Below are 13,416 nucleotides of genomic sequence, written 5' to 3' on the forward strand. Positions count from 1 at the left end.
TGGAAGGACACAAAGATCTGTACAAGGACATCATGATGGAGGATCACCAGCTGCTTACATCACCAGGTAATAGACTGTATTACTGTGAATTCTAAGACCTAGGGATAAATAGGCTTAACAAGGCTTTTTTGCATAAAATGTTTACTTAACTATGATAAAACATATATATAAAAGATAACATACAGAGTAAAGTACCTGTCACCAAAGCTGCGGACAAATGACCCAGATCTCCATCAACCAGATTCCAACATGGCACCACGTCCATACCCATATGATACAAAGGGAAGTGGTAGTCGCAAGACACATCTTACCCTGATAATGTCTTTAATGGATCTAACCTATTTGTTACATGCTAGATTTTTTTTATACCTTCCCGGCCTCTCCTAAAGGTCTTCAGTGTGCAGTACACATGTACAGTTACTTCACATCTCAGGAAGCGGCCAGGTACCTGGCACCACTTACCAGCTATATTACAAGAAATTAAAGGGGAAAGAACCACTGAAATACCTTGCTACGTACACAAATACACACAGCATCTCATTATTTGTATGTATAGATTGTCAATACTGAATTTGTATAGAATCTTCAATTACATATGTAATATAATCTGTTCAGCAGCTATACATTCACCCGTTGAGACAAAATGCTATTTCATGTGTGGAAATCCTCACATAATAATAATCTACAACATAAACTGACATGAGGTGTGGATATAAAATCTACAACTTGTCAATTTTTGGTCAGTCCACTATGAATTTGATTCTTTATAATGCATTGGGTGAAATCCATGTTCTGTGTGCAGTGGAGAATCTGCAGCGTACCATGTAGAATTTGGTGTGGAAATGCTGAGGAGTTACTGTGGATTTCACCCCCAACATTTCAAGGTGAAATCCACAGCAGATATCCTACACATAATTTGACATTCTGCGGATTTTAAATCTGGATGTCAGGTCAGATTCCATAGCTTTCCACCGAATGCCTATATCTTCATCGTCTGTTGTCAGCGAAAGTATGCAAGCAGTTTTGAGACTGAAGAACCAGCGGCTCTTAGGGCTGTTTCACACGAGTGGATGCTGTGCGTGACATCCGCTGCGTGAATGACAGCCAAGACCCGATGCGGACAGCAGTAGCACAGAGCATTAACATGATTGATAATGCTCCGTGCCTCTCTGTGATCTCTTTACTACGAAATCACAGTGACAACTTTATCTCATTGTGATTTCGTAGTAAAGAGATCACAGAGAGGCACGGAGCATTATCAATCATGTTAATGCTCCGTGCTTTTGCTGTCCGCATCGGGTCTTGGCTGTCATTCACGCAGCGGGTGTCACGCACGGCATCCGCTTGTGTGAAACAGCCCTTAGACTTATATCAAGTTCCTGTGTGCTAACAGAATACAGAACGAAGGAGACATATACACAAATAGGAGGAGGAGGATTGAAGGTAAGAGCTATGAGTGTCAGGATTGGTGGTCACCATGTTCTAGAAGAAAGAGACCTAGATAATAGATCATCATTAACACATAACAATCCTAACGGCAGGCATGAAAAACAAGTTTTCCCCCGGCGACAGGAGGGTATCCCTGCCCCCTGGACAGGAAAGAACACTGGAGCTCCATATTAAAAAGGCCTCCTTTCCTTCTATAAGCCAGTGTTATTTCCTGTCCACGGACAGTGCGGATGCTTCTGCCAGTACAGTGAAGATTTCGCACGGCCTTGCTGTTTCCCCTGCATGTGAGGGTCACTGCAGAGATCGGGGGCTCCGGGGATGCAGTGGCTCCCTTCTCCGATCTTAGCCATAAGCCCTTCAGTGGAAGGCAGCCCTGGGCTTCTTATGCGACGAGCATCCATGCAGACGGGGCCTTCTCCAGGGCAGGAGGAGGTCCAAGAGCAGAGGTGACGTCAGGAAATAGCGGCGTAGCATTCGTCATGACGTCACGTGTGCGCGCGACCGTCGCCATGTCCAGGGCACGCTGGGGGCCAGAATTTTAAATATTCTAAGCACTACCTGGAGGATAGTGTGATTCCCTGCTCCAGCATGTTGGCTTCTCAAGAGGATGCGCCCGCAAGCCTGTGGATCCTGGTTCCAGCGCCCTCAGCCAGGTAAACCTCCTCTCCTGTATACCTGTGTAGATAAAATTTGGGATGTGGAGCTCTCCTCTCTTTTAGAAGTACACTGATGGGTGTGTGGTGGTGGAGGTTACTAGAGATAAAAATTACTAGCCCCTTTTTTTAAATCTGATTATTTTAAGGCAGAGAAACCTCCACTACCAGGACACAGGGCGGGGACTCAGGACGCAAGAAGTGTGCTTTATGCAGGAAGTCCTTTGTCTCCAAATCCAAAAAATCACTATGTGCAAAATGCACAGAGAAAATGGTATCTGAGTATCTGAAGAATCTCCCTCTTTTCTGAGCTCCATGAGGCATATAATTAGAGAGGAAGTAAATGCAGCGGTGGAATCAAGGCTACCTCCCTTATCTCCACAAGCTTCCACTTCTCAGAATTACCAGATTTCCACAATCTGGATGTAAGATGTTGCCTACTATGTTATCTGGAGAGAACAAAGCAGTTCAGACAGTCGGACAACCTCTTTATCCAGTTCCAGGGTCTGAATAAGGGTCTAGCGTCCAGGAAGCCTACGATCGCTCGGTGGATAAGAGACGCTATATCTCTTTGTTATACCAACAGGAATCTTGTTTCCCCAGCAGGACTCAAGGCCCTCTCAACTCGGGCAATGTCAGCCTCCTGGGCAGAAAACGCAGCTATATCAATTGAACAGATCTGCAAAGGGGCTGCCTGGGCTAATCCTATAACCTTTTCTAAGCACTACAGGCGGGATGTGACCCATAATCAGGACTTGTCCTTTGGGCGTAGAATTCTTTCTGCAGTAGTCCCCCCCCCCCCCTAAAATATGTTCTTCTCTGTTAATCCTCCTGTCAGTGCCGTTGGGAAGGCTAATGGAAATTCAATTACCGGTAAGAGTAATTACCCTTTCTCATCCGTATCATTTTGGGACACAGGCTTGACCTTGGATATAGCTGTTGCCGCTAGGAGGCGGACACTAAGCACAAATATACCCATTCTACAGGGACTAAGCTAAACCGGTTTTACCGTAGTGTCTGTAGGAGGCAGACCTCCCTGCGTTTTTTGTTTTCTCTTTTTTTCCTTTTTTCTAGCGGTAGTTTCAGGCAGTCCTAAAAGCTGCCTGAACTCCCACCCAGGAGACCAGGGGGTCCCCCAAGCCCACTGCTGCTTCCCGTTTTCCAGAAGCAAAGGAGGACCAGAGGTTCCTAAAAGGCACTGTATCCCGCCAGCGTTTGGATCATCACGGTCGTACACTGCAAGTCTCCTCTGTTCCTGTGTAGCGTCCCTCCCCAAGGGGCCGCACGCCGAAGGTTGTGATCTTGCTGGAGCCAGGGGGGCAGAAGACGCCGGACAGGTGAGTATAAGAAAAAAAGATAGAAATTGGCCCCAAGTGCTCTCCTCCTTCAAGCACCGTCACTCTTCTCAGGTTACCTGGTCCCCATAAAGCTGGGCCCCTCAAGGAGATCTATGCTGTCGGGAGAGAGGGGGTGCAGCAGGGCTTGGTGCGGGGTGTCCGTTTTTCTTTATTGTTCGCTGGGTCCGGGGCACCGCCGGAGCTGCCGCTAATTGAGACCCCGGCTTCTTTGCGGCCTTCTCCCATTTGATCACCCCACATTTTTCTATTCCGCGGCCGTGGCTGCAGTGGTATTCGCTCCTGCGAGCAAGTGGGGTCGGATGCAGAAGCTAGTGGGCCAGAGTCTTTTTGGGGGCAGGGCAGGAGTTTTCCCCGCTCCCACGCCAACAGCTGGAATGTTGCTGTCCCCGCCCACTTCCAGTTTTTAAAGGCACCTGCAGCGGGATGCTGACAGGCTCCTCTGGACATGCTGCATGGAGGGACACAGGCTTTGTAAGCGCTGTTTTTATGTTCCTACAGGGTTAAACCTACCCCCCTCATCCTCCCTTCTGTCATGGCAGGATTGTCATTATGTCCGAGCCCAGATCCCAGACCCCGATGCAGGCGGTCACTACTGTGCACCATTATGCTCGTGTGTCATGTTGCGTAAAATTTCCATCCGCTCAGTCAGATCCTCTCTGCTCTGTATGTGCGGCTCCGCCATCCAGTGGCTCGGCCCCGGACTCAATCGCCCCTGCTGCCTAGCCTAAGGTAGAACTGGAATGGGCGCGTTCCCTGTCATGGATGGTACAGGATGTCCCCAGTACCAACAAATCAATTGTGGAAATATCGGGGCCTTTGTCCGTAAGGCAGTCCTCTGATCAGTCCGATTTTGGGAATCGAGGGGTTCATGCCTGTCCCTCCAAATAGGCTAGAACATCCTCCCCCAAAAGGTGTCTGTGTATCCCATTTCCTCTGCCTCTGCTCCTCCTACTGGGGAGTCTCACTGCGATGTGTCCTCCATGGAAGAGGCATGTTCTGAGGAGAGGGAATCAGATGAGGATGTTGTCTCTCCTGAGGGTCAGTTGTCCAAACTATCCTCTATGGTGGACAATCTTATTACAGCGGTTATTGAAACGTTGCAGGTTGAGGACCCTGCACCTTCTTCGGCTAGCTTGGATTTTTTCATTAGAAGGTCCTGTCGCTCGCACAAGTGTTTCCCCAAACACCAGGATTTTGATTCCTCTCTTTCCAAGGAATGGAATTTTCCTGATAGACGTTTTGCTTTGGCAAAACGCTTGAACTTCCTTTATCCATTTCCGGAGGATTTGACTAAGGGCTCATGCACACGACCATATAGTTTTTTCAGTGTTTTGCGGTCCGTTTTTTACAGATCCGTTGTTCCGTTTTTTGTTTCCATTGTGTTTCCTTTCCGTTTTACCGGTCCGTTTTTCCGTATGCCACATACGGTATACAGTAATTACATAGAAAAAATTGGGCTGGGCATAAAATTTAAATAGATGGTTCAGCAAAAACAGAACAGATACGGAAGACATACAGATGCATTTCCGTATGTGTTTTTTTTTTTTTTTTTTTTGTGGACCCATTGACTTGAATAGAGCCAAGCACCGTGATTTGCGGACAAGAATAGGACATGTTCTTTCTTTTCACGCTACGGAAATGCTGAAACGGAATGCACATGGAGGCACTTCAGTTTTTTTTTTGCTAAACCATTGAAATGAATGGTTCAGTATATGTACCGCATACTGAACGCAAAATACTGTCATGTACATGAGCCCTAAGGAATGGTCATCGTCACCTATTATGAACACGGCTGTTTCCCGCTTGGCTAAGCATACTACCTTGCCAATGGCGGATGGGGCTTCTTTCTCTCATATCAGGGATAAGAAACTGGAAGCTTTGAAAAGTCTTCCTTTGAAGCAGCGGGCACAGCACTGCAGTCGGTGTTTGCCTCTACTTGGATGAGCAAGGCTATGGGGGAATGGGCAGATAATTTGCATCAGGGTCTTACCTCAGGAGTTCCTTCTGGGGAACTGACCGATGTGTCCCTGTAGCTCTCTCATGCCAGTGCGTTTATTTGTGAGGCCTCTTTGGACGCGGACAGGCTTATAGCTCGTTCGTCAGCCCTGTTGGTGGCTATTCACCGTACCCTATGGCTTTCCTGCTGGGCGGCAGACAATGCTTCAAAGCGGGCCCTGACGGCACTCCCCTTTACCGGCAGCAGACTGTTTGGTAAGCACCCGGATGAGATCATTTTGGGCGCTACGGGTGGTAAGAGCACTCATTTACCAGAGAACAGTGGGCGGTTTAATATGTCAAAAAAGTGGAAGCCTTTTTTTCGCCCCTTTCTGAGTTTTTCCAGCCCTAAGAGGTCGGCCTACAAGTTCGGTCCCGGATCAGAATTGCAAGCCTTCCATCAAGCCTCGCCCTTCCTGGGGTCCCTGTCAACAGGGCTCAAAGTCTTATAACCCCAAGTCCTCCGTTGTATGACGGACTGCTTCCGGCGCCTTCCGTCCTGCTTCATTTATTTCGGCATGTTTGGCTGGCTCACGTCTCGAATGCATGGGTGAGAGAGGTGATTGCAGAGGGCTACAAACTGGAATTCAAGTCTTTTTTTCTTTTTATTTTTTTTTCGGTCGTTGCCTCCGACCTCTCCCTCAGCCGCAGATTCCTTTTTTCGGGCGATTCGCACACTCTTGCAGCAGTGAGCGATTGTTCCTGTTCCTGCGCAAGAGCATTTTCTAGGGTTTTACTCCAATCTCTTTGTGATTCCCAGAAAAGAGGGGACAGTCCGCCCCGTTCTGGACCTCAATGCACTCAACTGCTTCCTTTGCATCTGCAGTTTCCGGATGGAGTCCCTGAGATTTGTTATTACGTCCATGGAACCGGGGGAAGTACCTATCCTCGGTAGACATCAAGGACGCTTATCTTCACATGCCCATCTGCGTCATTCATCAGAGATTTCTCTGGTTCGCAGTGGGTCCATTTCACTTCCAGTTTGTAGCCCTCCTGTTCGGCCTGGCTACGGCTCCTAGCGTCTATACGAAGATTCTGGCGGCAGTCATGGCCCTGCTCCATGCCAGGGGGATCATGGCAATCCCTTACTTAGACGACATCCTGATAAAGGGTCCGTCATTCCGGGTGACAGCAGACAGCCTTTGAATAGTCATGGACACCCTGGAACCCTTCGGATGGATCCTGAACAGACAGAAGTCCTGTCTTTATCCATCTCAGCAGCTGACTTATCTGGGCATGGTGCTCAACACATTTCAGGCCAAGATATTCTTGTCTCTGGAGAAGCTATCTGCTCTCCATCTTCAGATTCTCCCCTTGTTGCAGCCATGTCCTATTCCCATTTGTCACTGCATGTGGGCTCTGGGTCACATGGTCTTTGCCTTTGAAGCACTACCCTCTGCTCAGTACAATACCAAAAGTCTTCAGCGAGCCATTCTGTCCAGCTGGGACCGTTCCCCACAGCCTCTCTTTATCTGCCCATGCGTCTCTCTGCTCCAATCTGGGCCTTTAGATGGTGTCTGGCCTCTCCAATGTTGACGTCGGTCCGCTCGTTCCTTCCTCTCCGGTGGACGGTGTTAACAACGGACGCAAGCCTCAGGCGTTGGGGGGGGGGGGGGGGGGGAGGATTGCAAAATCTCTCCGTTCAAGGAGTATGGTCACGAGAGGAATGCTCCCTTCCAATCAACGTTCTTGAGTTGAGGGGGCGATTTGTCTCTCTCTGCGGCATTGGACCAACCATCTCAGGGGACATCCAGTTCGGGTTCAGTCTGACAACTCCATGGCGGTAGCATACCTCAATCACCAGGGCAGCACCCGAAGCCCGGCAGCCATGGTGGAGATGGCTCTGATTCTCAGCTAGTTGGAGAGCCATGTTCTGGCGCTGTCAGCAGTTCACATCCCCAACGTCGACAATTGGATTTGCTGACTTCCTCTCGATCCCGGCGAGTGGGCTCTTCACCCGCAGGTGTTTCAAGCCATCTGTGAGCGGTGGGGTCGGCCGAACGTGGATCTCATGGCCTCCCGCTTCAACAACAAGGTTGAGGACTTCGTCGCGCAGTCCAGGGGCCCCATAGCCCTGCAGTGCGACGGGCTGGTGATTCTGTGTAGTCGGTTCACGTTTCCTTACGTGTTCCCGCCTCTGCCTCTCATTCCGCATCTGCTCAGGAAAATCAGATCCGAAGGACTGTCCGTCATTCTCGTGACCCCCGATTGGCCACTCCAAGTTTGGCATGCGTCTCTGGTCACCCTTCTCACCGACGAACCCTGGCGTCTTCCTCTTCGGGAGGACCTCCTGTCGAAGGGGCCGATCTTCCACCGGAATTTAGGGTCGCTACATTTAATGACATGGCTGTTGAAGCCGCCATACTAAAGGCTTGGGGATTCTCGGATGCCGTGGTCCAGACTATGATTCGTGCCAGAAAGTCGTAATTTTCCCGAATCTACCACCAGACCTGGAAGTCCTACTTTAGTTGGTGCAAGCGGCATTAGCTGTCTCCCGCTCGGTTCTCTTTGCTGCGACTCTTGCCTTTCCTGCAGTCGGGCATGGACTTGGGGCTGGCTCTCAGCTCCCTAAAAAGGGCAAGTGTCGGCTCTCTCCATTCTTTTTCAGCGGAATTTAGCTTCGCTTTCAGAGGTTCAGACTTTTCTGCAGGGGGTGGTGCATGCTTTGCCCCCTTTCCGTGCTGTGTTGGATTCTTGGGATCTTAATCCAGTGCTCAACGCTCTCCAGTCTTGACCGTTTGAGCCTTTGCAGCAGGTGTCACTTTGCTTCCTGTCTTACAAGGTGGCATTTTTTGTGGCAATCGCTTCTATCCGTAGGGTTTCGGAACTTGCGGCTCTGTCACCTTTCCTGATCCTCCATCAGGATAAGGTAGTCCTTTGTCCTGTTCAGTCCTTCCTTCTGAAGGTGGTGTCGACATACCATTTAAATAAGAAGATTTATTCTCCCTTTATTTTGTCCGAACCCGTCTCATCTTTGGGAGCAGTCGCTCCACACTGTGGATTTGGTACGGGCCGTTCGAGTCTATCTGTCCCAGACGGCATCTTTCCGGCGGACGGATTCTCTGTTTGTCAATCCAGAAGGGACGAGACTGGCAGCGTCGAAGACTTCCATTTCTCGATAGATTTGTATAGCTATTGTGGAAGCGTACCGCCTTTAGAACCGTGCTTTGGCCCTTCAGGTATGCAAGGCGGTGACCTGGTCGTCTTTGCACACCTTTTCCAAGTTTTATAGGGTGCTCACCTTTGCGTCTGCTGATGCGGATCTGGGGCATAAAGTTTTGCAGACAGCGGCTATCTGATTGGCAGAAGGGTTTCTGGTTAGGCCCACCCCTGGGACTGCTCTGTAACATACCAAGGTCAAGCCTGTGTTCCCCAATAAACGGAAGAGAAACAAATTTTATGGTAAGTACAAAAATCTAGTTATCACCTTCCAAATTAGAGATCATTGGGGAAGATTTATCAAGGCCGTCTAAAAGAAAAACTATCATTCTTCATGAGCAGAATTGGAAATGAAATCTACGTTGTAATTGGTTGCCATGGGTAACAAAAACAGTTTTTATGTTAGACAGTTTCTTCGGTCAATGAGACCCAAAGGGATATTTAGGACGATGTGAGCTGTGTGGGTCTTGATCCTCTGCACTCCTGGAGGATGTGCCTAATTTATGGCGAAGTGCAGTCATGCAGCCATGTTCAGAAGCTAGGCAGACGTAGGCCTTCATCACTGCTACTTTAGTTCCTGCACCACAGGGACCTTTTTATTCTCATGTTATTGTCCTGGCCATGCATTTGTAAGTACTTTTGTTTTCCTGGCTCCTGTTCCTGTGTGTCGATATTGATTTAAAATGTTCGATCCTTATCATGGCTTAGTTCCTGGCCATGCTCCCATCTTGTACATTGCTCCTTTACTGACTCCCCTGCTAATGCATTGGTGCTGCTACTAATCTATCATTATTCTGGAGACTGTGGTCTGGAGGTCATACTGCAACAGAGTTCATATGGTTTCTCCACATAGGGGGTTAGGAGTGACTACCAGGTCATTCCTTAGGCTCCACATCTCATTCTTAGCAGCCCTAATGGATTACGGCTTAAAGAGTACATATTTCTGGTATTTGACCATAAAAGGAATCCATCGGACTCTGTGCTTCATATAAGGCCAGAATAGCATAAACATTAAGCCATGTTTCTCCAAGGTCACATAGAGGAAATCCCAGTGTACTCGATCAAATACCTTATCAGCGTCAAGAAACTGAAATACACTGGAGGCCCCTGTATAGCTAACTATTTGGATTAAAGTTGTACTGTCCAGTTTGCCCACCTGTCTGGTATTTGGGGCTCTAGGGTAGCCTTCTAGCCAGTGTTTATCACCTAAAAAAGGCTAAATGCACTATTCCAGTTCTATTTTTTGTTTATTAGTAATCATATTCCTGCCATAATTCTGAACACCACTCATCTAGCTTTTAAAAGCATCAGGGCCAGCTCTGGTTTTTGGTGGTATCACTTCCCTCACTACATTAGAGATTAGCTCTATTACCTCCCTACACTATCTGTGGGGGTGGCATCTCAGGAGAACCCCCTGAACTGTCTTTGTGGGGGTGGAGTCTCAGGAGCACACCACCTTCACTGTCTGTACGGGTGGCAACTCAGGAGCTCCTGAGAAACCCTGTCTCAGCAGTGTTGAGTGTGGCCTACCAGGAGAATTGATTCTGAGGGTCCTCCCTCCATCTATACAATATTTGCTAAGAGGGCATTCCAGTTATACAGGATAAAGGATAACTATTAGATCATGGGGGTCCTACTGCTGGGACCTCCACTGATCACGAGAATGGTTATATTACCCCCTCAGAGACCCCCAAAATGAACAGAGCGGCAGGTCAGGCATGCTCATGTACAGTACATTTACTGCTAGATGCAAAGTCCTTATGATTTAGTAGAGAAATAATGATAACAGTACAAATAAACAAAACTACCATATCAGACATGTTAAATAGTGCCACTATATACTGCTCATATAATATTGTGATATTTTCCATCCATGTGCTATCCCAGTTTTTGGTGGATAGCAAATGGACTTATTCATTTCTTTGTGTCTGCAAAAAAAATAAAATAAAAAAAACACATCTGTGTACTCTCTGCATCCGTATGTCTGTTCTGCTAACTATAGAACATGTCCTATTCTTCTCAACAAAAAACTAAAAGTAGCCATTTCTATTGATGAAAGTGAGAAAATTGCGCAATACACACGGAAGATATCTGTGTGGTTTGTGGACCAAAATACGGATATGATGAAATGCATAATCCTTAGACAGTGATCTGATTTGTCTCCATTTTAAAAATCAGTTGAATATTGGATTTTGCTACATGCCATGCAAAGAATATGCATTTTATATGGAAATGTTATTAATACTATGCTGTCAAATTAATTTTATTCTTTTCAGATGACTGTACCAGAATCTCAGACGGGCATGTGACATCTTCAGATTTTAAAACAGAGGATTATGCTATTACACAAAATACAAGTGAAGAACATGCCATAATCCCAGATGTACCCTCAGGTCTTCTCAGCAAAGATTCATCATGTGATTCTTTTAAATATGTCCAATCTTCTGATTTATCACAGATTGCAAAGGAACAGAAAAGCCACAAAATGGGTGTTGAACATCAAGCAGAGGAGAAGCCGTTTTCATGTTTGCAATGTGGAAAATGTTTTAAACATAATTCTGCTCTTGTTAGACATCAGAAAATTCACACAGGGGAGAAGCCATATTCATGTCCAGAATGTGGCAAATGCTTTACAGATAAGTCACATCTTCTTAGACATGAGAGTAGTCACAGAGGAGAGAAGCCATATTTATGTTCAGAGTGTGGGAAATATTTTAGCCAGAAATCAGATCTTGTTAGACATCAAATAACACATACAGGGAAAAAGCCATTTTCATGTTCAGAATGTGGAAAATGTTTTACAAACAAAACAAATCTTGTTACACATCAGAGAATTCACACAGGGGAGAAGCTATTTTCCTGCCTAGAATGTAAGAAATGCTTTACTCATAAATCATATCTTGAAAAGCATTTAAAAAATCACACAGGAGAGAAGCCATATTCATGCTCAGAATGTGGGAAATGTTTTACAGATAAGTCATATCTTGTTATACATAAAAGAAGTCATACAGGAGAGAAACCGTATTCATGTACAGAGTGTGGCAAATATTTTATCCAGAAATCTGATCTTGTTAGACATCAAGTAACTCACACGGGGGAGAAGCCTTTTTTGTGTTCAGAATGTGGGAAAGGTTTTGCTCAGAAGTCAACCCTTGTTTGTCATCGAAGAACTCACAGAGCGGAGAAACCTTTTTTATGTTCAGAATGTGGAAAATCTTTTAATTGTAAATCAAATCTTCTTAATCATCATAAAAATCATACAGGGGAGAAGCCATATTCATGTTCAGAATGTAGGAAATGTTTTAAAGATAAGTCATATCTTCGTAGACATGAGAGTATTCACACAGGTGAGAAGCCATATTCATGTTCAGAGTGTGGGAAATATTTTAGCCAGAAATCTGATCTTGTTAGACATCAAGTAACTCACACAGGGAAAAAGCCTTTTTCGTGTTCAGAATGTGAGAAATGTTTTACTAAGAAGTCAACCCTTGTTTGTCACAGAAGAACTCACACTAGAGAGAGAAGAGACTTTCTTGTTCAGAATGTGAAAAATGTTTCACAGATAAATCATATAGAAACATAGAATGTGTCAGCAGATAATAACTATTTGGCCCATCTAGTCTACCCAATATACTGAATACTATGAATAGCCCCTGGCCCTATCTTATATAAAGGATTGCCTTATGCCTATCCCCTGCATGCTTAAACTCCTTCACTGTATTTGCAGCTACCACTTCTGCAGGAAGGCTATTCCATGCATCCACTACTCTCTCAGTAAAGTAATACTTCCTGATATTACTTTTAAACCTTTGCCCCTCTAATTTAAAACTATGTCCTCTTGTAGCAGTTTTTCTTCTTTTAAATATTCTCTCCTCTTTTACCATGTTGATTCACTTTATGTATTTAAAAGTTTCTATCATATCCCCTCTGTCTCGTCTTTCTTCCAAGCTCTACACGTTAAGGTCCTTTTCCTGGTAAATTTTATCCTGCAATTCATGTACTAGTTTAGTAGCTCTTCTCTGAACTCTCTCCAAAGAATCAATATCCTTCTGGAAATATGGTCTCTAGTACTGCGCACAGTACTCCAAATGAGGTCTCACTAGTGCTCTGTAGAGTGGCATGAGCTCTACTGGTAATGCCTCTCCCTATTCACTCAAGCATTCTGCTAGCATTTCATGCTGCTCAATGACATTGTCTGCCTGCCTTTAAGTCTTTTGAAATAATGACCCCTAAATCCCTTTCCTCAGATATTGAGGTTAGGACTGTATCACAGATTTTATATTTTGCTCTTGGGTTTTTATGCCCCAGGTGCATTATCTTGCACTTATCAACATAAATTTTAGTTGTCCGATTTTTTTTATTTTTTTTTACATTCCTCTAGTTTTCCTAAATCCTTTTCCATTTGGTGTATTCCTCCAGGAACATCAACCCTGTTACAAATCTTTGTGTCATCAGCAAAAAGACACACCTTAACATCGAGGCCTTCTGCAATTTCGCTGATAAAAATATTAAACAATATGGGTCCCAGAACAGATCCCTGAGGTACCCCACTGGTAACAAGACCATGGTCTGAAAATACTCCATTGACTACAACCCTCTGTTGTCTGTCACAGCCACTGCCTAATCCATTCAACAATATGGGAGTCCAAGCTTAAAGACTGCAATTTATTGATAAGCCTTCTATGTGGGACAGTATCAGAAGCCTTACTAAAGTCTAGATAAGCAATGTCTACTGCACCTCCGCCATCTATTATTTTAGTCACCCAATAAAAAAAAATCAGTAATATTAGTTTGACATGATC

At 45.7% G+C, this 13,416-nt stretch overlaps 1 protein-coding gene across 1 annotated transcript; it reads left to right on the forward strand.

Moving 5' to 3' along the window:
• The first annotated feature begins 16 nt into the window (after window positions 1–16).
• LOC122941672 (zinc finger protein OZF-like) lies at window positions 17–12,265 on the forward strand. The gene is made up of 2 exons (XM_044299092.1): window positions 17–66; window positions 10,891–12,265. Exons 1-2 carry the CDS (start codon window positions 33–35, stop codon window positions 12,195–12,197), a joined length of 1,341 nt encoding a protein of 446 aa, XP_044155027.1. The 5' UTR covers window positions 17–32; the 3' UTR covers window positions 12,198–12,265.
• Window positions 12,266–13,416: the final 1,151 nt, after the last annotated feature.

This window comes from Bufo gargarizans, chromosome 6, assembly GCF_014858855.1.
Source record: "Bufo gargarizans isolate SCDJY-AF-19 chromosome 6, ASM1485885v1, whole genome shotgun sequence".
Classification (NCBI taxonomy): domain Eukaryota; kingdom Metazoa; phylum Chordata; class Amphibia; order Anura; family Bufonidae; genus Bufo; species Bufo gargarizans.

Coding starts and splice junctions, on each gene's coding strand:
- LOC122941672 (XM_044299092.1), top strand. CDS start 33: ATGATGGAGGATCACCAGCTGCTTACATCACCAG. Junction 67..10,890: donor CCAGCTGCTTACATCACCAG/GTAATAGACTGT, acceptor TATTCTTTTCAG/ATGACTGTACCAGAATCTCA.